We start from the raw sequence: 26,579 nt of genomic DNA, 5'->3' as shown, positions 1-26,579 counted from the left end.
ACATGTGGTAGCTCATAATATTCTGGGAATTATTCAATCCCCTCCAAAAATATTTCAACAGCAAGGCCAGTTCATTTGTTTTTTCTAATAACTGAAGGCATTTGGGTTTAAGATCAAAAGATGGACATGAGACAAACTAACTGAATTTCAACTGTTTAGGTATGTTAGAGAACATAGAACATAGCACCTTTTTAAAAAGATTTTTAAGTGAGCAAAACTATTGGAACAGATCATTTTAAAGGAAATAGGGTAACTTAAAAAAGTCTTCGGAATCCGATGTTTGCAATAATGTTACAAAAAAAACCTAAAAAGAGTCAGTAACATCTCTCACAATGCTTCTGTTGTTAGCTGTAACTCATTATACGTATGTTGGTCAGTACACCAATGGTTTTTTTCATTTTCCCGACAATACAAAAGTTTGTGCAACAATTCTGATTGTTTTTTCTCTTTCAAAATGGTTATTTTTGTCCCATTGATAGTTCTCTGGGTTTTATCTTAATGTATTCTTTTAAACAACAAGGTAAAACCCAAGGCTAAAACCAAGCGTAGGAATTTAGAGCAATTTATTGTTTGAACGATCATTCCAACGGACATAAATGAGAAGTTCAGAAATACTTGGAACATGATGTTAGTGTATCACCTGTTTTGTGGATTTTTATCTGTGCACCAGCTGAGTTAGTAAGCATTACTCCCACTTCTGTTCTTTGATTTGGTATGTGTGTGTGGAGCTTATGCCCATTCTCCTGCAGTACAAATCCATAATAATGTTGTGCTCGCTCATCAGAACAGAAAGAAGTAAGAAATAGAAATCAGAGGGTGTGATTTTGTGTGTGCGTGCACGCGTGTGTGTCTTTAGTCTTACACACAAACACACACAGGTTTTACCTAGCCCTTATTGGGCCTGTGATCCAAGGTGAGTAAGGAGCTCTCATCTCACACTGTGACACTCATAAAGCAACACACACACACGTATTTCATTCTCAACTGCAGCACTTCCCTACTGTGTAGACCGTGTTACACATGCACACACACGAGGTTATTTTGGGGTCATCTTGGTGAACACAATAGAAGGACTCTCCGCCCGTCTCTCTCTCTTTTTTATTTATTTTTTTCAATCACACACACACAGAAAGGGTTTCCAGTTGCATGTGTCCGGAATCCTTCCAAACGTGTGTGTCTGTGTGTGTTTGCACTGTGACTAAAGGCTTTCAGTAGGACAATGAGACGTGTGCCCGCACATGTGTGTTTGTGTGTGGTTATAAGTAATGGTTAATACCAGGACAATAGAAGTGTGCCTGTTCAGTTGTTATCGGCTCACTGGGGACTCACAGGCCTGCTGTTTTTTTTAACCACCTTTCAGCATGAAAAGGAAAAAAGAATGAAATGAAAAAGAATAAAAAGAGGTCCCCCATATGCTCTCTTTTTACCCAAAGCATTTTAGAAAAAGGAAATGGACATGCACTATCCTCAGATCTTTAAAAAAATATAAGATGTAAGTGATGTTCTTCATCTAAATGAATTTAGTGAGTTGGTTAGACCAATGAAGTGTTGTTGAAAGCAGCCGTTTTAATATTTCTTTTTCAGAAATGCATATTTGTATTTTAGTTAATTTGATGCAGGTGAGGGTGGTACAGAGTCCTGGAGAGCGCTAAAAATACAGCTTGGAAATTTACGCTTTGTGAGAGTACTTAGATTTTAGATAGTATTTAGATAACCTAACCATGTTTCTGAAATTTTGTGATTTCGCATTGTTATAACCATCAAATGTATAAAATGTATAGTCACACTGAAAGGTTTTTTGTTACGTTTAGAACAGAACAGTAACTAAAAACCTTTAACTCATCTACTTACCAGCTTTTTCCTAAACTTGGTCACTCGGTATGGAATTGTCAACACATGACCTTCATAATAGTAATAATAAATAAATCTGTTTAAATATACGTCCCTACAGTATTTTATGGATATTTTTGGCTTATAGTACCTGTTTTCTCTGCATTCTTTTTAGAAGTTATGACACATTATTTGTTGTAATGTTTTTTGACGCTTTTCATGCAGAATTTGCATGAATTTCTTTGAATTAATAATTGAAATATGGAACTTTCTGACCTAAAGACAGGATCAACAGGTAGCAGAATAAGCCGGATTTAATTTCTCTTTCCTATCAAATGTCTCTCCACCAGGCTGTCTGTCCAACCTTCCACCAAATGCCAAGAAGATCTGTAATTCATATGAGGAACGCCGTAAGCAAGCTACCGCTATTGTGTTGCTTGGAGTCATCGGAGCTGAGTTTGGTGCTGAGATTGAGCCACCGAAGGGTTCGGCACGAGCCCGAGCTGGTGGACAAGCCCCTGAGGGCTTTGGATTGACGAGCGGAGGATCATCCAACTACTCACTGGCGAGACACACTTGTAAGTAAAGACAACCCAGCCCTCACTGCAGCCCTTTTGCACGTATGAAATCAATGAATGCATTTTGCTTACACACTAAAAACTACACAAAGATACACTAATCATTTTAAATTTTAAAAAAAATCTATTTTAGAATTTTCCATAGTTTTCCCTTCAATGGGGATTTGTTTGAGGATAGCGAACAAATAAAAGGAACTTGCTTGGGTTTAAAATGGACATTTAAGATAACTTGAACCAAACTGCTCTTCTTTTGAGAAAGTCTCTTCACAGCGATTTCAAACGAGTGTCTAGACAGGAAATAGTTAATGTACAAAGCATACAGCCCACGCTCAGAGGAACGGCCATAGAAAGTTTGCACTTGCAGTTTTGTTCATTTCACATTAAATCCACAACACAATAGAGTGTCCAAAAAGTCGTGTCTGACCACTGCCTGAATCCACTGTATATTAAAAGGTCACACTGCTTTTTTGAAGGTTAATGAAGTTGTCGGTTGTGGGACAGACAACGGTGGCAGAAATGGTGCTGACATTTTTTGTTTTTGTTTTTCTTTTGGTGATCCTTTTTTTTATTAAATCTTGTTTCAGGTTTTTTTCTGTACTGTTGGCTGTGTGCTGTATTTTCTCCCAAACACCTTCTGGTCTGTGTTTTTGTTTCTATTTCTAACTGAAGAACCAACTTTGATTAGTCCGTTCCCACACTAAAAACTGGGCCTTGACATTTTGGTTTGTCCAACAAGTATTTTCCATTGTTTTTTTTTCTGAGGGCTGGTTTCTGAGGTCTTGTTTAGACAGTTAGCGAAATGTTTAGTTGTTCGTGCTTGGCCCTCAATTATGTTTTGTCCAAACTCAGAAGTATATAAATGACAAAGTAGAAACTTCACTGTTTGATTTGAGGTGAGGAGAGAGATTGGATTGATTTTCACCCATCAAGCCTGACACCTTAAGGAGATTGACACTGACTTCAACATACAGCATGCACTTACACTCACTAAGCCCAGAATGTGCCATGCTGTGCTTGCAGCCTTGGACCTTCTTGGGCATCAAACCTGCACTAAGCAGAGCTGCTCTTCCATCTGGCTGCTCCTGATCTCTGGCCACCACTGCAGCCATCCATCCAGAGATACAGCCTGTACTCTCACTGATAGGCTGTGGAGCGTGATGCTGCTTAGTTGGACCTCTGCTCAGTGGTCAGCAACACCTGTGTGAACACACATACAGAGAAAAAACAAAAATCCACAAGCACTTATAATCAGATGTAAACAATGTGAATATTTCAATTATCTCCTTGAGTTCTGTTTAAATCTTTCTAACACTTGTTTGAGTGGGGTGTCATTGTGATTTACATGAAGTTAGACACTTACACATCCCATAAACAAATTTAAAAAGCAAAGCAAACAACATGACTTTTTCTTTTTCCTGCTCAATTAGTACATTTTGGAATATTCTCATTGATTGTCATTTCATAATAACTACTACTTAAAGCGCTGGGCAGTGTTTCAGTGTGTATGTTACTGAGGCTCTGCTTAGGTTTTGATACTGGCTTTTGAAACTAGCTTTTAGATTATCTGTCTAGCTATGTTCTTTTCACCTTTCTCTGTCTATTAATATGATCAATCATCTGTCTGTTATCTGTTTAATAATATAATGTGACATTTATTTGTCTGTGTTCCCCCCCATCCTTAGCTATTTCCATTGTTTCTTTTCTTTTTTAAGCTTTTAATCTTTCTCCATTTCTTCTTTCCTTTATTTCCTTTTTCTTTCTGTACTTCATCCTTGTTTCTTAATCTTTCTTTCATTCATTCTTTCTGTCCTTTATTTCTTTCTTTCCTTTCTTCCCAGTGCTAATGAAGCCAGCCACTACCTGTGCTTAATTAGTCTCTTCTAATCCATTTGATTTGACCTCAGCTCTGACTGGAATACTACTGTCAAAATTAGCCTTTCGGCCACTTATCATTGATAGTGAACAGCAAACCTCCTAAACATTCCAAATGAGCCTAAAACAACCATGTTTAACTAACTACTAACTAGCTAAAGACTCACCCTGCCCTCCCCAGCCCTTTCTCTCCATGCTCTGCTATGTCCTGCTGCTCTCTGCTACATTCTGCCCTGCACTTCAGGCAGTTGTGATTATGAAATGAATGTAAATAAGGTTGCTGCACAAAGTAATAGTCTAGCAGAAACAAACTTTCTCTCACTTGTTAGAAGGGTAAGCCTCGCTCAACCACATCCTTCTACTTTTGTTTGACAAACAACAGTAATTCTTACAGCCACCAGGGGTCATTTACCAACAAGCACAAGTTGATTTTAGGTTTTGGACAAGTGACTGATGCTGTTGGTTTTCCTGGAAGACACTAAGTGAACTGAGGAACCTGCTCCTTAAAATGCTTGCCCTCCATTGAGTATCCGACTCCTTTAACCGTCCTCACAGAGCTGAACCCTTTAAAACACGTTACACAGTTACAGATTACTGTAAATGACTTGTTCGAGGACATTTTCTTTTCCCTTTGCTTCTTTCTCATATGAGGCTGTTCATTCCTCTTTCTCAGTTGTGTCATTTTAATTTTATTCTTCTTCCTGCTCTCCTCATTTTTTCTTCCTCCTCCTTCTCTCCTTCAACCCCTTTCTCTCTGTTATGAAATTGAACAATGGATTGGTGTTGTTGCCATACAGTGTGTGCGTGATGAATGAGAGCTGTCCACCCAGAGAAGGGGAGGGTGCAGTAGTCTATACAGCAGAATATAGATTGATGCTTTCATCATGATGGCGCAAAGGGGAAATGTAGGGAAGATAGAGGATTACGTTTAAGGATGAGAGGAAGAAATGAAGGAAGGAGAGCTGATGACAAGGAAAGGAGGATGTGACTGGACAGGATGAACGAGTCATGCTGCTTACAGTCTCTGGACAATAATGCTTAAAGGAAATGTCAAAATACCTTAAGTACTTCCTGAATTCCATTCAGTGTGAAGAGTGACATTTTAAAACCTTGATGAGAGATGGTTAGGAATTAAGTTGTATTATAGCACATTGAACATGAAAGATCAATATGGGACATGAACAGAATACAAAAATTTAAATATTACAAATAAATGCATTTATAGTTAGGAAAACTAATGTTGTACATAAACAGCACAGCCACAGATGAAACAAAACAACCTCAGATCATTGTGGAACCACAAGAAGACTACTATACAAAAGAAACAATAATGTCATATTTGCACTGTGTTTTCCTTTTTTGGGGTCTTACTAGTCCTCTGTTACCTATTTTACCTCATTTCATTATCTCCCCTTCTCTGGCAATAGTTGATTATACTGAGTGACTGTTGGGAATGTTAACAACTCTCTTGTATTGTTAACGTAGCCGACCTTACTGTTTACCTTGATTTCAGTGCTAATACTTGTACAAACATTTTGGAGGGAAACACTTTAATCCCAATTTTTCTTTTCAGTCAATACCTCCTGTAACCTCGACTCACAACACAGCTCTAGCATTTTCCTCTAAAAGTTTAGTCAGGGTGGCCTTTTTGTGGCCCAATCACAACCACTCCAGAACTGGAACGTGTAAATTTGAGACCCTGAACAGAATAAGCACATATAGGCGATGGATGGATGAATAAATCTTCTCTGCTTGTTTAATTGACAAAGCCATATTCTCATTAAAATTTCCATTGTCTGCTTACTATTAACATTGTTTTAGAGTGGAAAAGGAAATTATTTTTTCTTATTTTGTTTCTTATTAGCTTGTTTTTTGAGGCTGGTTTGGTTTTCAGTCCTGTGGATCTTGCTTAATGTAGATGTAGTCTCAGTGTCTTCTGTCTCTTCTTAGACAGAACAGTAGTAACTTGCAAATTGCCAGTTAGTGGTGCATACATGCACATTTATATTTTATTCATGTTGACATGTTGATTTTTATTTGTTGACCAAATACTACCACTTTTATTTTTTTTTTTTTTTTTTTGTATCTCTCTCTCTCTCTCTCTCTCTCTTACTCTGCAGCCAGTAGTATCTGGCTATTCTCTAACCAAGTCCCCATCATTGATTTACCTTCACCTCTCATTTAGGCTCAAACATAGAGGGAGGTACAGGGGGCAGAGCAGAGAGGGGAAACAAAGTAGAAAGCCTGTTAGTGCTCGACTCGGCCTAGTAAACTTTAGACATCACCAATCGCTCACTGTTTCACCCTCTGTACTTCCCTCTCTTCTTTCATCTTCTTTCTTTCCGTCCTCCCTCTTGCTCCTGCTCTAATCGCCCCCTGTGTTAATGTGACATGTTTACTGCTCTAACTAACAGCTCATTATGGCCAACTGATGCTTTGTCAATAGCTATTGGTTCATTTGGGCTCAGAGTTGCCCTTAAACAAAGATGTCCGCCATGAGAAATGGACCTGAGTGCAGACCTCTCTTATTTCCTGCTCACTGACTAATAGGAGAGATGCTGTAAATTTGAATCCTGATCTGGACAATTACAGTGCTGATTGTTAATGACCATATTTAATTGCCCAGGGAAAAAAAAACGAGGTTTCCAAGTCAAAATGTGGCTGTCAGATTAAGCTTCCATTAGGTTCATCACAAACGCACACACAAAAACACACACAACTGCCCACCGACAGTAACTGTCACTGAACTTTGACCTTATGACCCCTGAAGCACATCCGGGATTGGGGGTGGCCCCTGGCTCACTGTTTTCAGAGCGCATACACTCATATTCACATGTTGGGTTTAAATGCGACTGACCTTTTGTCTGATTATCCCCAAATCTCACCCCCTCCCAATCCTCCCACACACTGATCGATGCACATTATTTGTGGATTATTAGTTTAAAAAAAATAAAAGCAGCAGTTAGTTTCTACAAAACTAACTGCTGCTTTTGATTTGAGATGTCTTCTGCAAATTGTCATTTCTGTCCTTCAACTTGAAAAAAATTCCCATGTCACAAGACATGGGAAATCAAAAAATTACAATCTAAATTGTAATCTGACACATACCATGTTCTTTCATTGGGCTTGATATGTGTTTAGAACTTGACTTGTGTCCAAAAATTGAAAATTCAATTGTTTCTACAAAGTTTTAGAGGAAGCACACCTGTGAATATGAGCTCCCACAATTCACACTGTATGTCAGGACATAAATAAAGACATGGGAACTCTCAGTAGACCTCTGCAATAACTTTTAGTGGTTAGGCACAGATTAGGTCAAGGGTATAAAACATTTCTAAAGCTTTAAAAGTTCCCAGGAGCATCATGGCCTCACTGATTGTTAATCGGGAGAAGTTTGAAAACACCAGGACTCTTCCCAGAGTTGGCCTTCCAGCCAAACTTGGTAACTTTTCAATTCAACTTTATTTATATATAGCACCAATTCACAACAAAGTCATGTATAGAGAAAACCCAAAAATTCCCCCCTTGAGCAAGCCCTTGGCAACAGTGGAGAGGAAAAACTCCCTTTAACGGAAGAAACCTCCAGCAGAACCAGGCTCAGGGTGGACGGCCATCTGCCTTGACCATTTAGGGTAAGTGGAAAGTGGAGCATCGATCAACGAGCCCCTTATGTTGGATTGCAATAAAAGAAATTTCACACTTCGGGCAGAAGCACTATGTCTGAACATGAGGCGCTGCTCATCACCTGCTAATATTCAGTGATGAACCTCATGCTATTGGGGTTAGCACCCCACCTTTCAGCAGTGACTTGAAGCGAATAACCCTCATTTCAAGTCTCTGCCTGTCACATAGTGATTCAACCAAAAGCTAGACTCAATCCCCACAGAGCATCTGTGACCTAAAGATGATGTTCACAGACACTACTGTCTCTACCATGATACATATGAAGTATTACAGTATACAACATTGTCATCTGTGTATCACCTGAAATCTGTGTATGTACATTAAATGTAAATTAATATTTTATTTTTATTTGATTTCACCAAAGCAGCTGATAATAAGTACATTTCCTGTCTGAACACAGAAATAAAAGCTAGTGGGAATTAAACCCCAAGGTGTTTGGTGATATCTGCACCTGGTAGATATTTAAACTTTGAGGATCAGTCCAACAAAGTTAAAACAATTCAACATTATAGAATATTCCAATTGCAGACTCCCACGTGTAATTGCAGAAAAAGAATAAAGGAATAGTGTGAGAATTTAAGTAATTTCTGTGTGGTCTTACTAGCGGTCAAAGTTCATTTAACCCTACATTACCATTGATATTTATAGTCGACGGTTTGTATGTGACAAGAATTCAATTGATTTTATTTCTTATTGATGTTTGCTTACAGTGTGTGTATTCCCAGCTGGAGGGTCAAAGTTCAGCATTCTTTGACTAAATAATTCACGATATGCCAACTTATTTGCCACTCTTTGTCCCTCTACAAAAAATCATAACGGCTAACAACATTAACACTGCTGTCAATCTCTTATAATCAATGTCGTACCTTAAGAACATAGCACAACAACGCTAACACAGTTAGCCTGTAGCTAAATCTCTCATAGCCCCATCTACAGTATAGGCTGTTTGTAGCCATAAACCAATAAGGAAGGGGGTTTGCCATTTAAGGTAGGCTGATGATGAAATGCCAGAAGATCCAGATGATGAGATTAGCTGTGTGTCTGGAGACTGGAGGACCTTTAGAGCCACCACAGTATAGTAAATACTCAAAGTAAATGATCTGTTTTATATGTTTCTTTATATTATGACTGATTAGTTTACATTTCAAGTTAAAATATAATGAACAACACTGCTCTCTGTGTAGATTAATATAGTAGAGTTTTGTGATTGTAATTTAGTGTCACACATTAAATTTAACAGGCAGAGTCCTGTATATTCTGTACTTACATCACTGAATGATAACATAAACAAATGTTGATGCTTAACAACTTGAGTAAAAAAATGGAAAAGGAGCTACAGAACCCACTGAGAGAGGAATGTGGTTTTTTGTAAATGGTTTCAAAGGTTCTACAGAACCAGGTGACTGTGAAGAATCTGCAAAAAGCTTTGGACCTCTGGCTGCTATGGCTTAGTTGGCAGAGAGAAGTAGACCAACACCTTGGGGGAGGGGCGTTGCACTTGTGTGTATGTGTTTAGACAAGGGGGGTGTTAGTGATGAACGGGGGATATTTTCTGGAGTCTTAATGGTCAGTCCATCCCCACAGAGACTGGCTCAAATGTCAGGTCAGCTATGAAGTGACCTCCATCCCCCTTGCTGTCTTTATCATTCCTGTGTGTGTGTGTATGTGTGTGTGTGTGGCACAAAAGGTAAATCATTTTCACCCAAACCTTATTGTAAACATTAGGATTTATTATTATTGAAAGCAGATATTTATCTTCATATTACAATACTTTTATATGATGTAGTTTCCTTGGTACTCTCATGTTATTGCAGTAGGCAAGGCATTCATTTTATTAACACACGGCGTATGGGATACACCCTGGACAGGCCACCAGTCTATCTCAGGGCCAACAGAGAGAGATTAACACAGACGGAGAAATACTCACATTCACACGGGCAATTGAGGGTCACCAATTAATCTAAAATACATGTCTTTTGGACTGTGGGAGGAAACTGGAGTACTGGAGGATTTAAACAGGGGACCTTCTAGCTTTGAAGTGGCAGGGCTAACCACTCCATCATCATGCCGCTCAGCAGAAATCCTATGGAATAAGGAGCATTGTGCTGGACCATACAACAGTACAATCACATCTTTGTGTCCTTTTTGCCCTGATAATATTCAACTCTGCATAGAAACTACAAAACAAGACTCAATAAATCACAACATATCGTTGGACGCCTGACCTCTAAAATGTGATGTTCCTGTCATTTTCAGGTTAAACTTGACATTAATCTACTTTATTGTGATGCTATTGTTTCTCTGTTATTTACAGGTAAGGCGCTTACCTTCTTGCTGCTCCAGCCCCCCAGCCCTAAACTGCCCGCCCACAGCACCATCCGTCGAACTGCCATTGATCTGATTGGCAGAGGCTTCACTGTCTGGGAGCCTTACATGGATGTGTCAGCTGTGCTCATGGGACTGCTAGAGCTTTGCGCTGATGCTGAGAAGCAACTAGCCAAGTGAGAGAGCACACACACATATACACACAAACTCAAATGTGGCTTTTATTAATGAAATTATAAATATTTTTTATTTCCTGCAAGCCTGCAACAGAAACTAGTTTAATGGGAGATATTAACATTGCTGCTTAATATATGTAATGATGTCATGCAGTGTTTAATTGGGGGCACACTCTCTGAGCGATCAAGCTAAAATTAGTGGATGTAGCAGTCAGCTGTAGGCAGTGACAGTAGCCTCATTAACAGCCAATTGAAGACCACATTGGCTGATAATTTTCTTGGTCAAAGACAGTACCTGATGCTATAATCTCACATTATGTAATATATGTGCACCAGTCAAATGAAGCTCAGTCTAAAGTAAACTTCATGTTTTAGGTGTTTTTGCTACTTTTAGTAAACACTGACTCTTTTTAACTGCAAAACGCCAGTGGTGAAGATGTACTCACATCTTCTACATATATATCATTAAGAGAGTGTAGAAACACTGTATTGCAAATCCCTGCTTTTGAAAATCAAGTACAAAAGCATTATTATCCAAATTTACTTTTTATTATACCTAATATACATCTATTTGAGGATTATATTAATGCATTTTAATTACATGTCTATTTAAATATGTTTAGTCTTCCTATGTATGCAAGGTACAGTTATCCACACACTTTTTCATTAAATCTGGAACATATTTGGTTAAACAAACAGAATTTTGACTATAAGTTCAATAAATGTGGCCAGCATTCTTTCACAAATATGATAAGGTTAATAAGTAAAAACAAAATAGAAAAAATCTACAATAAATAAAATTCCTTTGAACTACGACCACCACCCACTGACAGCACATACAGTACAGGAAGCCCTCTGAAAACCCTGCAAAGGTTTTAACTTATGTTAGCGTGTGCATTTGTGGTTGTCAGTTTGACTTAGAATTTTTCCGAGTTGTTTTTTCCCAATGTTTGAAATGTTCAGGACATAGACTGGCTTTGTCTCCAATGACTTGATACCTAAGGTGGACTTGCCAACTGTTTGATGGTTCAGACTTCCCTCACACATTCCAGAGTACAGGCAGCACTCCGCTTATAGATACAAATACACACTCACAAACAGAAACACTCAGGCATTATAGAAGCTACACCCTGAGTTAGGGAAGCCAGGCTGTAATCTGATTGCAGGAAATTATGATGATGCAGCGATGTCTGCGTTGCGCTGACATACAAGTCTTTTGTGTGTCTCCATATCTGTTTATCTCTGTTCATGTGGCATTATAGACCTATTTTTCTTTGTCTTTGACCCACAAGCAGCTGAACTTAAAATTGCCCAATCAGATGTAATTCATTGCTCCTTAGAGAATGAACTCTACAAGTTAAGATTTTTTCTTCAGCTTGCATACAAGTTCATCACAAAATCCAGGGCACTCCTGGTCCTGCAACAAGCCAGCCAGAATGACATTGACCTGACTGCAATCAGTGCAGCGTTACAGCGCAGTGAAAGCTGTGAAGGCAGATTTATATCATCAACTGATTTTAACTGCTGAGATAACCCAGTCAGAAGTTGGTGTTAGTCTGCAAGTAATGACAGCAGCAGAGTCAGCTTCACTTCCAGACGATCAACATCATAACCAGCTCTAAAGAGGCCAGGAGTTGTGACAGCATTCACAAAACCAAAGTCAAATTGTGGTTAAGTTGAAGCAGCATTTTATACAAGGGAAGTTCACAAGTTACACAGAGAGCAACTGAGTGGCATCTTTTCATCATGCTATGAGTTGCACAAAAGACTGCCTGCACGCCCTGCCTCCCTGCTCAATACTAACTGGCCAACACGAGTTGATCCTATTAAGGTTGAAATTTAAGCTGGGGCAGTCTGGTTAAATGAGTATAGATATGTCTCCTGCCATTGCGCGTGTGTATGTGCACGCACGCGTGCATACGCATGTAGAACAGAAAATAACACAATTACATTTTACTAGATGCATTTTTAGTAGAATAGAAAGTGAAGAACAGAGTTCAAAACACAGATTATGAATTTAAATAGTAGATATGAGAAACAAACTCAAAATGGTTACATATACACCAGTCAGGTATAAAATTATGACCACCTGTGCAATTTAATGCAATAAAGGGTTGTAATGTCATCTTATTCATTTTCAATGGGGTTGCCAAAACTTTAGAACCACCTCTTAGAACCACCTATAATGCATCCAGTACGACTCCACTACCCAGCTTGACCTCAATAATAAACACAGAAGAATTATCACCTTTCTGACAGTTTCAACCTAAAAACTAAGAAATTATAACCTGGCAAAAGTAGAATTCATGGCAGAGCTACTGTATTGGATGTCATTAAATAACACAGGTGGTCATAATGTTATGCCTGATTGGTGTACTGTATAAAGAAATGTTTAGATGCAGGTAGAAAATAAGTGAAAAGATCTGAGTAGCTGTAAAGAGGTTGGATTTTGCTGTGGGTGGTGCCAAAGTGAGACAAAGATTCTATTTGCGGTGAGGAAACATAGGCTGCCATGCTAAGCTTCCATAATTTATTAATATAACCGATGTTTAGACCACAACTTGTGTGCATTTACTTGAGTCTTTTTCTCTCGCTATGCCTAAAATCCAGGTTATTTTTAAAGCACACAATTTGGAACTCTTTTTACGTTTAATACCGTAGTCTCTCCTCCTAAATATAGGGCCGCGATATGTGTGACCTGTGCATATACTGTCAAAAAAGTATTCTTTGCTTACTATTTCACAACACTGACAGTTCATTGTTATCTATTATAGAGACGTTATCAGATGAGAGGTTTTAAATTGCTACTCAGACTTTGACTAGTTTGCATTAGTTGCATTTGCTAAGCTGAACAGCCAGTCAGAATGTTTTTTCTCTCAGGACGGGACCACTGCCAATGAAGGTCTGACTAGTGCCAACAGTGCTGGACACTCTCCAAAAACTACGCCCAGGTGCTCACCAATGGCCCAACATCACCAACAGCTGATTGTCAGTTTGGTGTGTCATAGCCCTAAGGCTACAGTCAGCATGCCGTTATTTTAGCAGCTAACCAGCAGCTAATCTGGCATATTTGTGCTATGCTAAGTTAGCCTGCTCCTGAATGTAACATTATCTGTTAAACATTTGCTGTAAGTTTCATTTAAATTTGTGTCCCTAAATTCTGTCACATGACCACTTTAAGGCCAACAGTAATATCGTTTTATCGATTATTTTGTTTGGAACAAAAATTTCATCGGCAAAACGGGAAAATGGTTGGTTTTATCTCTCTCGCATTTTCCTCTGATCAATTTCCAGCAACATTTTTTTTTTAATTGCAAAAAAAGCAACAGCAGAAGTAGTAGTAACATTAGCATTAGTAGGACAAGTAGTAGCAGTATTCTAATGTCATCTGTTTGGTCTGAAAGATATTTTATGTGTGGATGTTCAGTATGCAGTGGTTTATTGTTAGACTACAATAAATACTTTAAAATACCTGGCTTTAAATACCTTTACACACACACACCAAAACACACACAAAGCTTATAATCATGTATAGTTAATAATGTGATGCCTGTGGGTGTGTGGTGTTGCCTCCTGGTGTTGTGAAGTAAGCAGCACAATCACCTAATTAGTGAGTTCATTACAACACAGTTAAAAAACCTTTTATTGCACATACACAATCTGTTTCTTTATTTCATCATTTGTCAGCTAATACTGTAGAATGGAGAGAGTTTGAAAAGTTAAATATTACTGACTTAAGCTGTGCACGCACAAACACATACGCACATTAACAGAGGGTATATTTCTGTGCAGCTGACTCGCAGTGAAGCTTTTAGTCCCTGTTGCACCCAACTAGTTGTCAATACACATCTTGCAGGGCTGTGTGTTCGTATGGGTATGTGGTAATCCATTTTCAATAGGCAGAGATTTGAAAAAGCTCCTGGTGTAGAAGATGCACATTTTAAACTTTCAGAAACACATGCTGGAAAAAAAGGCTGTGTGTGTGTCTTAAACTTGAAAAAGGTGATTTTTGTGGCAGTGTCCCCAACAGAGGTCAATCCGCATGGGCAAATGTAATGCTGGCAATTAACAGGTGTTAGAAGACATAGTAGAACGTATAGCAGCTTGTTGCATATGGGGCTTCATACCCACAAACCATTTGACTGCTGAGCACCATGTTTTATTAATGTTGTGACTGATCATTCGCCGATACAACATGACAATTAGTGACCTTCAGAGATGTTGGTAGATGAATTCTAAACACAGGACAGAAGCAAGTCAACAGTGTCCCCACCTTTAATTTTTATCCTAAGCAAGACTAACAACACCCACAGTTATACACACTACTTAATACACAGACATGAGATTGACAACAATCTTCTCTTAGTTTTTGAAAGTTGTTGGTTAAGTATGTTCTTTAGCTTGTATTAGCTAGCTTACCCTGATAGTCTTTGCATTCCTACTCAGGACTTTCGTTTTGTAAATTTATAGAGGGTCAAATGTGATTTCTTTTTGAAATTATTGTCCACTTTAATTATTAAATTATTTAAATATTGTATATTTTCCATCTGTAAATGTGTAATCTTTTGCCTCATCAAATGTCCTACTGTGGGCTTTCAGTGGCTCTTGCTGACCTGTCAATGTTTTCCTTCCTCCTCTTCACCAATCACAGTGTGATGCATTTGTAGTTGCCACTGCAGAGATAAATACATGTTTTGGGTGTGATAGGGAATATGTATTTGATACAGGGATAAATACCCTGCAGAGATAAGTGCATGTTGAAAATAATAAGAAGAAAAATACAGGTCACCTGTTAGTGATCCAAAAACTGGTGTTGATCTGTTTTCAATCACACGTGACCAGGCTTGAAATATGGCTTATTGAATTGCCAGTTACCTGGTTTGTTCATATTTTTGTTAGTCTATAAATCGCTAAATAGGTTAATTACTCAAGCAATTAGTCAAGCAATCAAATCAACCAGTAAAAACTCAAGAGGTCACCCAGTGTGCGTATACACTCTTAACCAAGAATCAGCCAGTCATTCAGTTATGAAGCTTCTAGTCAGCTACACACCAAGATGTCAGTCGTTAGGTGACGCAGTCATCAGAGTCATCAGTTTGTCGAAATTCAGTTTTGGAGAGAGTATTTGTTCAGTGATTTATCAAAAACACATGTTTGCTGTATCTAGCCTCTTGTTTGTTTATTCTTTTAAATATGTTTTTAAGAAGAACTGTTCCTCAAACTGTATCTAAAGGCATCAGTCACGATGAACATACAGTATTGTGCTCTTTATACAGTCCCTAAAATAAGTATTCACTCCTCCTAATCCTACATGCTGGAAGTTTTATTAAGTAGTAGAGATTTCTTTTTACTTTGACACGAGTCAGTCAGACATAAGTCATTTTCGGTTAAAAAGACCTTGACCTCCAGTCAATGTTGTCAAAGGTTAATACTTATGATAGGCACTGTAGATCTCTTATTTACATACCAATTTAGTGGATTAGGTAGGAATTTATTAGGTACATCTTTACAGTCATTGAAATCCAATAGCACTGTTCCGCCCAAACGTCAAAATCTTTGTCTGGATTCTTTCATTGATCTACTATAAAGGACAAAAGCAGAAACACATTTCGTCATAATGCGGACCTTACAACACCACCTTTAACTAAGATCTCAGTAATAAACATATAAATTAATTTACCCAATGTCAATAAGAACTGATCCGCTTAAACTTCCTAAACACAGAATTTATGGCGGAGCTGTTGAATTTAGCTGCATTATTAGATTGGTTGAGTGTAATAAAGGAACCACATATTATTATAGCTTTTTCCTTTAATGACATTGATGCTGTGTGTGGCTGCGATAATAATCTGGATTATTTCATTACATGTCCTAAGTGTTGGTCATTAACCTCTGTGTTTCTCAGTTACAATTAGCTCGCTGCACTCCTGCTGTCTTATATCAGCATCGTGGCTGTTTCCAATTACAGCCACCTCTCGAAATGAAATTAACATTTCACCATTGCTGATATATTGCCTATATATTATCAGTATTAATTACACGATCTATAGCTGGGATTCAGAATCGGAGGAGATGAACTGTGGAGCTCAGCCATCCGTCCTCCCATCAGCCCCTCCCTACCTGCCCCTCTCTCTCTCTCTCCCTCCAGAGTCATTTGTTAACAAGGTGGCCTTGCTGGGCCTCTCTTTCTCTCACTCTCTCTCTCATACACACACTCTGAGGGGTGTGTGGCCAGCTGTTAGGGTGTGTGTGTCTAATTCCTGTTGCATTGTGGGAGTCCATTATGCTGTCGTCTGGTGAATGGCTCCCATTGACTCGGTCTTGGCATTATAAGCTGCCCGCTAATCTCTTCACTCAATATATTAGTGATGCTAGATCTCTCACTGCTTCTTTTCTTAGTTTCATCTCATTTTCATCCTTTTTCTAAACTTTAGTGTCTTTTTAATCCTTCATCCCACTCTTGAGTTTTAGGATTTAGAGTTTTAAGTTTGATTTTTAAGATACTATTCAAAATATGCCATGTAAACCTGTCTATATAATCTACTAACACATACAGTATTGTGTGTATCCAGAGGTTGGATATCTGACATTCCTATGTCCCATAGAGCTCTATTATTGTTCAAAAAACCTTGTAGTCCTCTTCCATATGCACTGTTCACCAATGGGCTCATGTCTTCAGATGTATTAAATAACAGTTTGTATTAAAATAATAATAATAACAATAATAATATAATAATAATAACTTAATAATAAAGTTCCTGACAAATTTAAATGTATTCATGTTTGGATGTTCAGATCAGCAATCACATTACAAATGATACCTCAGACCATCAGATTCTGATCATCAGTATAGCAGTAGACTCTGCTGTACTGAGTAAGAATAGACTCCAAAATGAAGAAAGATTGAAAGATACACTAAGACACACGGGACAAATGATTTTAAATGTTATGTTAATATTAAAGTTATACAGAATTTCTACAAAGCAGCAATTCTTAAAAAGGCCGGAAAGCTGCCAGCTAAATATACAGTCTTACCTGTGGCCACTAGACGGCTAAAACGGGCCTTGCTCAAAGGCACCACGGTTATGTTGTGGGCTTGTGTGTGTGTGTGTTGGTATTTTGGATTTTAAATGTTAAACCTCTTTGATACACTCTCTCTCTCCACAGTATTGCTATGGGTTTGCCCCTTAACCCGCCAGCGGATTCAGCTCGCTCAGCCCGCCATGCACTCTCACTTATTGCTACTGCCCGGCCACCTGCTTTCATCACCACAATCGCAAGAGAGGTGAGAATGATCTCTTCAGATATCAGTACAACATTTTAATGTAAAACAAGAGAGAAGTTAAAGAAGAGAGACTTTCGTGGCATAGCCTCAGCTACTGCAAGTTGCTGATTCGTCATATTCAGTACAGCATTTTTACATACTTACCTGTACCTCAGGGTGGGGCAGCCTAATTTTAGAGTATATCATGTACTGAAAGTTCTTATGTCTGTTTGTATTTAGACAAATTCTTCTTTTATTAAATGTAATAGATTTTAAATACCATATAGCCAATAGTATTAAAACATTAAAAAACTAAAAACACAAACACACCCAAATAAATGTCTCTTTCTGTCATGTACATATACTTAAAGTTATAATTTTTATATATATATATATATATATATATATATATATATACACACACACACACACACACACACACACACACACACACACACACACACACACACTATAAAGTTATAACTTTAAATACAGATATGAACAATATTTGTATGATTGTTTTCCAGGTTCATCGGCACAATGCAGCTCAGGCGAATTCTCAGTCGCAGCAAAATGTTCACACCACCACTCTGGCCAGAGCCAAGACCGAGATACTGCGAGTGATGGACATCTTGGTAGAGAAGATGCCCGGAGATGTTGTGGATCTACTGGTCGAGGTAACAATAGCACAAGTATCAGATCTCATATTGCTAAGTGTGAGCAATTTGGCAATCTCCCAATAAATATGTATGTTTAGTTTTTTCTGTAACTCCTGTAAAAACTTCCATCTACTTCTTCAGGTGATGGATATCATAATGTACTGTATTGAAGGTTCTCTGGTAAAGAAGAAAGGACTACAAGAATGTTTCCCTGCTATCTGCAAGTAAGTGGATATTTGGGTGTGTGAAAGTCCCAATAGCTGGATGATTGTGCGGATGTCAGTCGTTTTAGTTTAGCTCACAGGTGACAAATATCAGTCTCAGTACAAAGTGGATATACCAGCTCAGTTTGACAGCATCTTTTCTGCCTTTCCTTGGTCTCAACACAACAATTGTATTCGTCTTTCATCTTATCTCCATAAAATACTAGATAATTCCTGGTTGAATGACAATGTGTTTACGTTTTTGTCATCTACGTCAGGTTCTATATGGTTGGTTACTGTGACCGCAGTCACCGGATTGCTGTTGGAGCTCGCCAGGGTTCAGTGGCCCTCTACGATGTCCGTACTGGAAAATGCCAGGTAGGATCAGAAGTCCAAGCCATCTCAACAGATTTGCTCACAGATTTTTCAACTCTTCACCACTGTCTTCATTAGTCCACTCCATTCATCATCATTCATTCGTTTCTCAGTCATTTCTATCCTTTAATCCATCTGCACAAAGGTTATAGCCAGTCACCGTCTATCTATCCATCTTATTGCCCCTCCATTCGTTCTTCTTTCCCTTCCCTGTTCCTTAGGGCTATGACATGCCAATGTCAGGTTGTAATGGAGCGTCTGTCACCGTAGTTTTTCTGGTATTGTCCTGCACCTTTGGCACTAGTACGAATCGAAGGGACACAGTGTTAGCATAGAGAGCATTCTGATTGTTTTTTTAAGCTTAGTGAGTCAGTGTACGAGGAGAGAAATGGGAGTAATGAATGCAAACACAGGCTGAAGGATTTTTAAGTTTTGATCTTAATCTCATTTAAACATTGCAGCAAAACTTTTATCCCAGTTATCCGCTGTTTTTTCCTTGTCTCATGCATTCATCTGTGTTTATCTCTGTTCATTCTTAGCCTTATCATTCAATCATCCATCCAACCATTCTGTAAATGCTACATGCTTTCATCCATTGTTGAACTGATGATCTGCTTATCTGTCCATTGCGTCATCTTTTCAAGTATTATTTAGAAGAGTTGTTTTTTTCATTAATTATCTAACTTTCAACATTCGATTGATTTCTCTTAATGTAAATGCAAAGGATAAATAACTTCTGTTGACGTGAAAAGAGCCGTAATGAAAGCTGCAAATAAGGGAAAATTGAGAGACGAGTTGAAGGAGTTTTGTTATCTGTTATTTTTTTTCTCTAATTGATTAATGAAGAAGCAGTGACTCTCTCAATCATGTTTTTGTCTTTTCATTTGATAATGTGATTGTGTAGCAAATGTATGTTACTAACCTTTTTGTTTGTTTGCATTTGTGTGTGTGTGTGTGTGTGTTGGTAATTTGCTGTGTATTGATTTGCAGTAACCTGAGCAGTCTAGTCCGGTGGAAGGGGTCATTTATATCTGATAACAGCACTGGCCCCTGTTCACCCCAACATCTAGTTTGATAGTGAGTGTGTCTAGGTGTTTATTTGTGTGCACAGTATAAAGTCAGGAGATGCTTTACCTTTGTGTGTTGCAGTAATTAACATTTAATAGATAATGGCTTTGCTGGAACTGTGTCTGCACATCTGTTGTAACCATTGTACGATAAAACAGTTTAGTAACTTTTAAATTAATTGTTTACCGGTTCTCTATATTGATTTTTATCAATTCTATTGGTTCTTATGTTTGCAAGTCTTGGCCAATAACTTTAACAACAGAAACCAAAGTATGTTAATGTAATGTAAAACCTGCATCCTATCATTGTTAGGGTGACATGTTACAGTAACAATCCAATCCTAACTTTACTAACACATCCAGGAAACACAACAACACAAAAAATTGAAACCAGATAGTAAGTTATTGCTCACTGGACCAACAGCAACAATGCCAGTATATATCTGCAGGTTTATTTTATTCCAGTTACTCAAGATATTTTTAACAAAAAATAAATATTAATGCTGCAGTATGCAACATTTTTTGTAATACTTAATGATACTTATGAGGCTCAAAACAAAAACAAAAAAAAAAGCAGCTTGTAAAGCACTTTCTGTACTGACAACTGCTTCATCCATAATATTTCATTTATTAGTTGGTTATGTTTTTATAGGAATCAACATTTGTTAAAAGTAACTATAACTAAGAAAAGGTATGTTTTAATTTCCTCCGTGTTGTATTGGAGTGGAATAATTATTATTACATAAAGTTTCACTAAAACTAATGATAAAAACATTTGATGACTTTTTTAATAGAAACATAAAATCTGGAACTCGGATTTAAAGAATGTACTTTTTTAAATCAGTCAAGTTAATCTTTTTAATGTCTTTCTTCTGATGATTTGAAATCGTATAATGTAAATATATGGATGGTGTTTCAATTTAGATTAGATTTGCAAAAAGATGATGTTCAGTACATTAATTAGTTTCATTTGTACATAAGACGGGGAGGAAGATATTTGATTGTGTAGGAGAAAATTTGGAAGGAGAGATGGCTTGAAGCACGGATCATGGGTAAAGAGAGGAAAATGAGAAAAAATATGTAGGGAAGGAATGAGGAAATGATGGAAGGAAAGAAAGAAGATTAGTTTTTTGATTCTTATTTGTGTGTGTGTGTGTGTGTGTGTCAGACCGTAGCTAGCTTGTTCCTACATGACCATCTGCTACAGCTTTGATCAGGCTCCATGAACAGCCCTTTGTCAGCTACATTACTCTGTGTGGGTGTGGGTGTGTCTTTGTGTCCAGCTGCTTGCTCTGCTTCTTTAACAGACTCTGAGTCTACTAATTGAACACAAAGAAACAATCTGACTGATCTTTCTCTGTCTGCATCTGTTTCTTTGTTGCCACTGAAGCTAGACAAAATGTTGTGTCACTGAAGGTGTAGCTCTGCTTCAGGGATAGCACCTCCCACCATCCCATAGGAATCCAGCCAGTCAACAGTTTGTTGTTGCTTGCTGCTGCAGCAGCACTTACACAGGTTTGGTCCTACTTAAGGAAACAAACTCTGTAGCTCTAACACTGTTTCCACTTTGCTGTTAGCCTTGTTAGCATTCCAATATGCAAGATTTGGTACTTTTGTTATGTGGCTCCCTCTACAGGTGCTGAGTATAATTCACTTTTATACCATTGCAACAAATACCAGCTGCGCTTTTAAACTTTGATAATCTTCATGTGCATTGGTACACTGGCATTTTATATACAATCTAATAACTGGAATAAAAGGGTTGATTAGTATAATTATTGACTCTAAATATAGCATAGAATTTAGTGTACAACAGCAGTGTGAAATATCATGTACATTCATGATCCTCAGTGTTTATCGTGTGGGGCCAATCCCAGTTGTAATTGGGGGAACACTAAACAGCACACTAAACAGGTCACTAGTCTATCTCAGGCTAACGGATGTACAGAGAACCATTTACACCTTTGGGCAATTTAACCTAACGCCATGTCTTTGGACTGTGGGAACAGAATGTGTACATGTGTACTAGTGAGTCCGTTTGAAATACTTTAAAAGGTACAGAAAAGTATTTATATACCGGGGGAAGCCTTGGGCATAGCTGTGTTTAGAGCAGCTGTCACTCTGACTTGAAAATAGCAAGTTTGGTTTGCTTTTTTAACCTCTGGTGGTTTGTGACCACACATTTCTATTTTTTAAACACAATCCAATACGTTCACTATGATTTGTTATTATTGATAATAAATTATCATCATTATGGCTATAATATGGCCATTTTTACTTTGGTAGAAAAATAACTGTTTGACAATTAAGTGTTTATGTTTCTTATGTCTTTTAAGGAAAGAGATGCCATTTGCCCTTTTACAAATCAGTGTCCTATTATAATTATTAAGTGAGTTCACCTTAGCTGTACTTGAATTAGATTATTTTGCTAAGAAGCCCTGGAAAACTGTACTGTATTTGTATGTATTTATCACTACACATTTTTCCAAATACTGTTGTTTGTTATTGCAGCTTAATGATTCCAGATAGGAACATGTTTTTCTCTCCATCTCCTCCCATCTCCATCAAATTGTGATGATTTGAACATTTTAACCAAACAAAAGATAAGCAGGTAGCTAATTTTAACCACTGTACATCAAAGTGAGGAAATATGTTGATATAAAGCATTAGCCAAAACATTATCATTACCCTAAAGACTGAAAACTAAATTCCCTACCCTAATCTAAACCAAGTCTTAGCCATCAAACAGCTCTATGATGGGGTGCAAAAATGTGAGGTTCTTCCTCACTTTCCTAAACTCACTTTGCTCAAACTCTACTGCTCATCCAACCCCTACACAGACACGCTCCGTTCCCAGGTGTCAGGTTTACTGAAATACAGAGTGCTGTAAATGGTTTCAGTCTGCTTCGCTGCTCTCTGATAGGCGGATTGATTTGGTAGGGAATCCACTGTGACACGATTACATACACACATACACCACACACATATTATAATATATGTATAAGCATCAATTTCTGATTCATTAAAGAGTTGGACTCTGTCTCCTCTGTCACCCTGAAAATTCTCTGTCACAAACTTAAAATTAGTATATTACTAAATTTCATAATCTGCTCTATAATGGTGTTAATAAGGCCAAATATAGTAATTCAGAATTCAAGTAAATCAAAAGGCTCTTATGAGTTTGGATGACAGTTTTTATGTTACAGTCATGTGGAAAATTCAAAATGGAGGCTTACATGGACCTGAGTGTTCCAATAAAGATACTTTTTTTTTAAATCATAAGAAATGTATACTTTTACAAATGCAATAAAATCTTTTTTTTACTGTACTGAAGTACTTTTTTTCAGTACTGAAATAAAGATGAAAAGCTTAAAAAGAAACATTGGATTTATTAAGGGCCACTTGTACATTACCTGTAAGCTAAGTCAATCAATCTCATCTCCAAATGTTGAAATGTCTTTGAGCAAGTCCATGATCCCTCAGATTACTCCCAATTGTTGTGGTGTATGTGGGGGACAAAAGTCACTTTGGAGAATAAGATATGTTTAAATTTAAGTAATTGATATTTTAAGGACTGGATGTTTTTCTCAAATATTCTTGGGATTGAGCTGGTGAATACGTTCTAGTCAGACCATGCCCAATCTTTTGACCTTCTGATAAGAAGAGATGAGAAATATAATTTGGGATCTCACCAAAGAGGAAAGTAATGAAGGAGAAGGGTGGAAGTGCAAGATGGAAAGAAGGTGAAAGACTTTCATTATGAGGTGAGTGGGAGAGAGGAAAAAGAAAGAGAGGATAGATGGGACTCAAGGCTGCAAAGGCATCAAAATATTTTTTTTTTCTCAGCCAGCACAGCTGAGATCTAATTGAATTTGGCCCAAAAGGAGGAGGGAGAGAACAAATTAAAAAGATGAGATTTTCATTTCATTGCGTTATTATTTTCTTTTTTTCTTTAATCGCCACCAACGTGTTATTATTTCAGGGTCCAGGCGCCTGAGGCAGCACGTCTTAATCTCATCTGGAGGTGAGAGTTTGTAATCCCAGGCATAGGCGGTGGCGGGGTGGAGATTTCTGGGCGGGTGTTTATTGCGTTACACACCCTGCATCTGGTGGGACAGTTTATTGTGTTACACATGGCGCAGCATCGCCTGATTTTGTCCCCTGAGTTCTGGAGGCGAATGGCAGCATCTGTTGGACCAGAAGCTGCACCCTCAACTGATGGAATTATCTCATCCAAACCAAACAGTTACTGTCAAAGAAAATCTGGGCGGTGTAGCAGCAAAACAAGTTTTTCTGTGACGCTTTGATAGAATTGCAGCAAGGACCCAAATTTGTACTTCATCTCTTCTTTATTGAAGAAGAGACAATATTGAACTCTGGGTTCGAAGCTTAAGCTGCTACAGTTTGAATCCATCGCAAAGAGGAAACTCAAATGCTGCTCTTATTTTAGCTGCTGTGGTTAATGAGCATAGATCTACAGTTGCTTGGGACACATGGGTTTCCTCTTAATATTTTAAGTTAGAGTTATACGTTTTATTCTACAGTGCCTGTCATTAACATACAGGTAGCTCCAAACAGGAAGTGGAAACTAGGGGGTGGATAACGCAACCAAACGTGACACACTGGTACCTAAGTGTGTGTGTGTCAGTTTAAAAATAAGTTAGTTTCATTTAATGGTCAGGGGAGACTGACAATTTGACATGTAGACCCAAGCAGAAGGAAAGCACAACCCAAATTCAGCTCAAATTTGACTAAATAGTAAATAGTTGCTTATATAGCACTTTTATCTAATGCGCTTTACAATGTGGATTCTCATTTCCCCATTCACACAGCGATGGCTGCCATGCAATATCACCTGACCCACCGGGACCCAACTTGGGGGTTCAGTTAATTAATTTGGATCCAGTGTCTTGCCCAAGGACACTTCAAAATCTAGCCGGGAGCGGGGATCAAACCACTGACCCTGTGGTCCAGTAGACACTATATAATTGATCTTACCCAATATGAAGTTTGTGATGCAAACTCAAGCATTTTTAAAAAATAGCTTGGTCCAATCCTTTTGTCTTCCTCCATATAACTATTGTGGACTTCTATGTTTTGACTTTGCGAGTAACCATCCTTGTCTAAGGGAGCAGAGTACAGGAGATGAGTTTACCCATCAAGTGTATTACATCATCAGTATTACAGAAGAGGGACAGACAGTCTGTACATTCTGTCATTTTCTTTGCTTGTTCACCTGTATCTTAACATGCATATCACTGTAATATCACATTAGGCCTTTCAGCCATTTAGTTTGTGGAAAAATACCTCAGCATCTCTATTTAAACCCACTGTAAGCTTTATTATTATATTGTTTTTATTACTCACACAGATACCAATCAGCACTCCTTTATAAACTTATATCATTTTAATATTTACTGAATGTGCCTCTGCTTTGCAATTTAAAAACATTTTTTTTCTTTTCTTTTTTTATACCAGTAACTTGTTGAGCTGCAATTATATCAGTATTATTATATAATATATATCAATTATATTATTTATTAATTCACATATTTACAGTTCAATGTTTCTCTTTGAATTTATATGGAATTTATATTCGTCAGCCAAATCCAGATAATCATGGCAGAAAAATGTGTAATGTGACAGAAAACATCAACGTGTGTGTGTGTGTGTGTGTGTGTGTGTGTGTGTGTGTGTGTGTGTGTGTGTGTGTGTGTGTGTGTGTGTGTGTGTGTGTGTGTGTGTGTGTGTGTGTGTGTGTGTGTGTGTGTGTGTGTGTGTGTGTGTGTGTGTGATAAGATAGATAATCCAAAACAAGCAGCTCAGTTCCTGCACTAAGTTCCATTTGGCTTTGAAATGAGCTTTCACAATTTTAAATGATCCTCATCTCTTTTTCTCTAGAACATCCATGGTCACAAGGGTCCAATCACAGCGGTGTCATTTGCCCCTGATGGCCGTTACCTAGCAACCTACTCCAACGCTGATAGCCACATCTCCTTCTGGCAGGTAAATGACACATACAGGAACAAATACAGATGCATACTGAGTACATTTTATGTCACACACATATCAGGACAGTTTCTCCTCCAGAAGTGCAAAATACCTGAAAATAGTCCATTTTGTTTGAAGTAAATTTTATAGAAGAGAAACATTTTTCTTTTCAACTGTTCTTCAGTTTCACAGATAAATCAATCATCATAGTGGTGAATGGCTGCTTATATTGTGCTTTTATGCAAAGCACAATGTTGCTTCTCATTCACCTATTCAAATTCACACACCCATGGCAGTGGCTGCCATGCGTGATACTTACCTGACCCACCGGGAGCAACTTGAGGTTTATTATCCTGCCCAAGGACACTTTGTATCACTAACTGTAGTTATGTGGATAGTCTCCATCAATTGTGTAGAACACACTCGCTCCAGAACAAAGCAGTTTTAAAATGTAGTATTTACTCAGCAACTGGGATTATATTTTTACATACATATAATATAGATTTTAGTTTAACTTAAAATATACATACTGTGCTCTGACAAAATGTTTGGAAT

At 37.9% G+C, this 26,579-nt stretch overlaps 1 protein-coding gene across 5 annotated transcripts in view; it reads left to right on the top strand.

Moving 5' to 3' along the window:
• The window catches only part of LOC137103549 (WD repeat-containing protein 7), a 99,946-nt gene that overhangs the window by 68,405 nt on the left and 4,962 nt on the right, over positions 1 to 26,579 (top strand). For all 5 annotated transcript variants that reach the window (XM_067484010.1, XM_067484009.1, XM_067484011.1 and 2 more), the window contains 7 exons: positions 2,181 to 2,408; positions 10,279 to 10,465; positions 17,633 to 17,750; positions 18,257 to 18,406; positions 18,530 to 18,612; positions 18,870 to 18,969; positions 25,935 to 26,039. In XM_067484010.1, coding sequence (XP_067340111.1) covers positions 2,181 to 2,408; positions 10,279 to 10,465; positions 17,633 to 17,750; positions 18,257 to 18,406; positions 18,530 to 18,612; positions 18,870 to 18,969; positions 25,935 to 26,039 — 971 coding nt within the window. The remainder of the gene's footprint in view (positions 1 to 2,180; positions 2,409 to 10,278; positions 10,466 to 17,632; positions 17,751 to 18,256; positions 18,407 to 18,529; positions 18,613 to 18,869; positions 18,970 to 25,934; positions 26,040 to 26,579) is intronic.

This window comes from Channa argus, chromosome 18 (genome assembly GCF_033026475.1).
Source record: "Channa argus isolate prfri chromosome 18, Channa argus male v1.0, whole genome shotgun sequence".
Taxonomy (NCBI): domain Eukaryota; kingdom Metazoa; phylum Chordata; class Actinopteri; order Anabantiformes; family Channidae; genus Channa; species Channa argus.
Note: the sequence above shows the minus strand (reverse complement) of the source record. Positions and strands in the feature narration are given on the sequence as shown.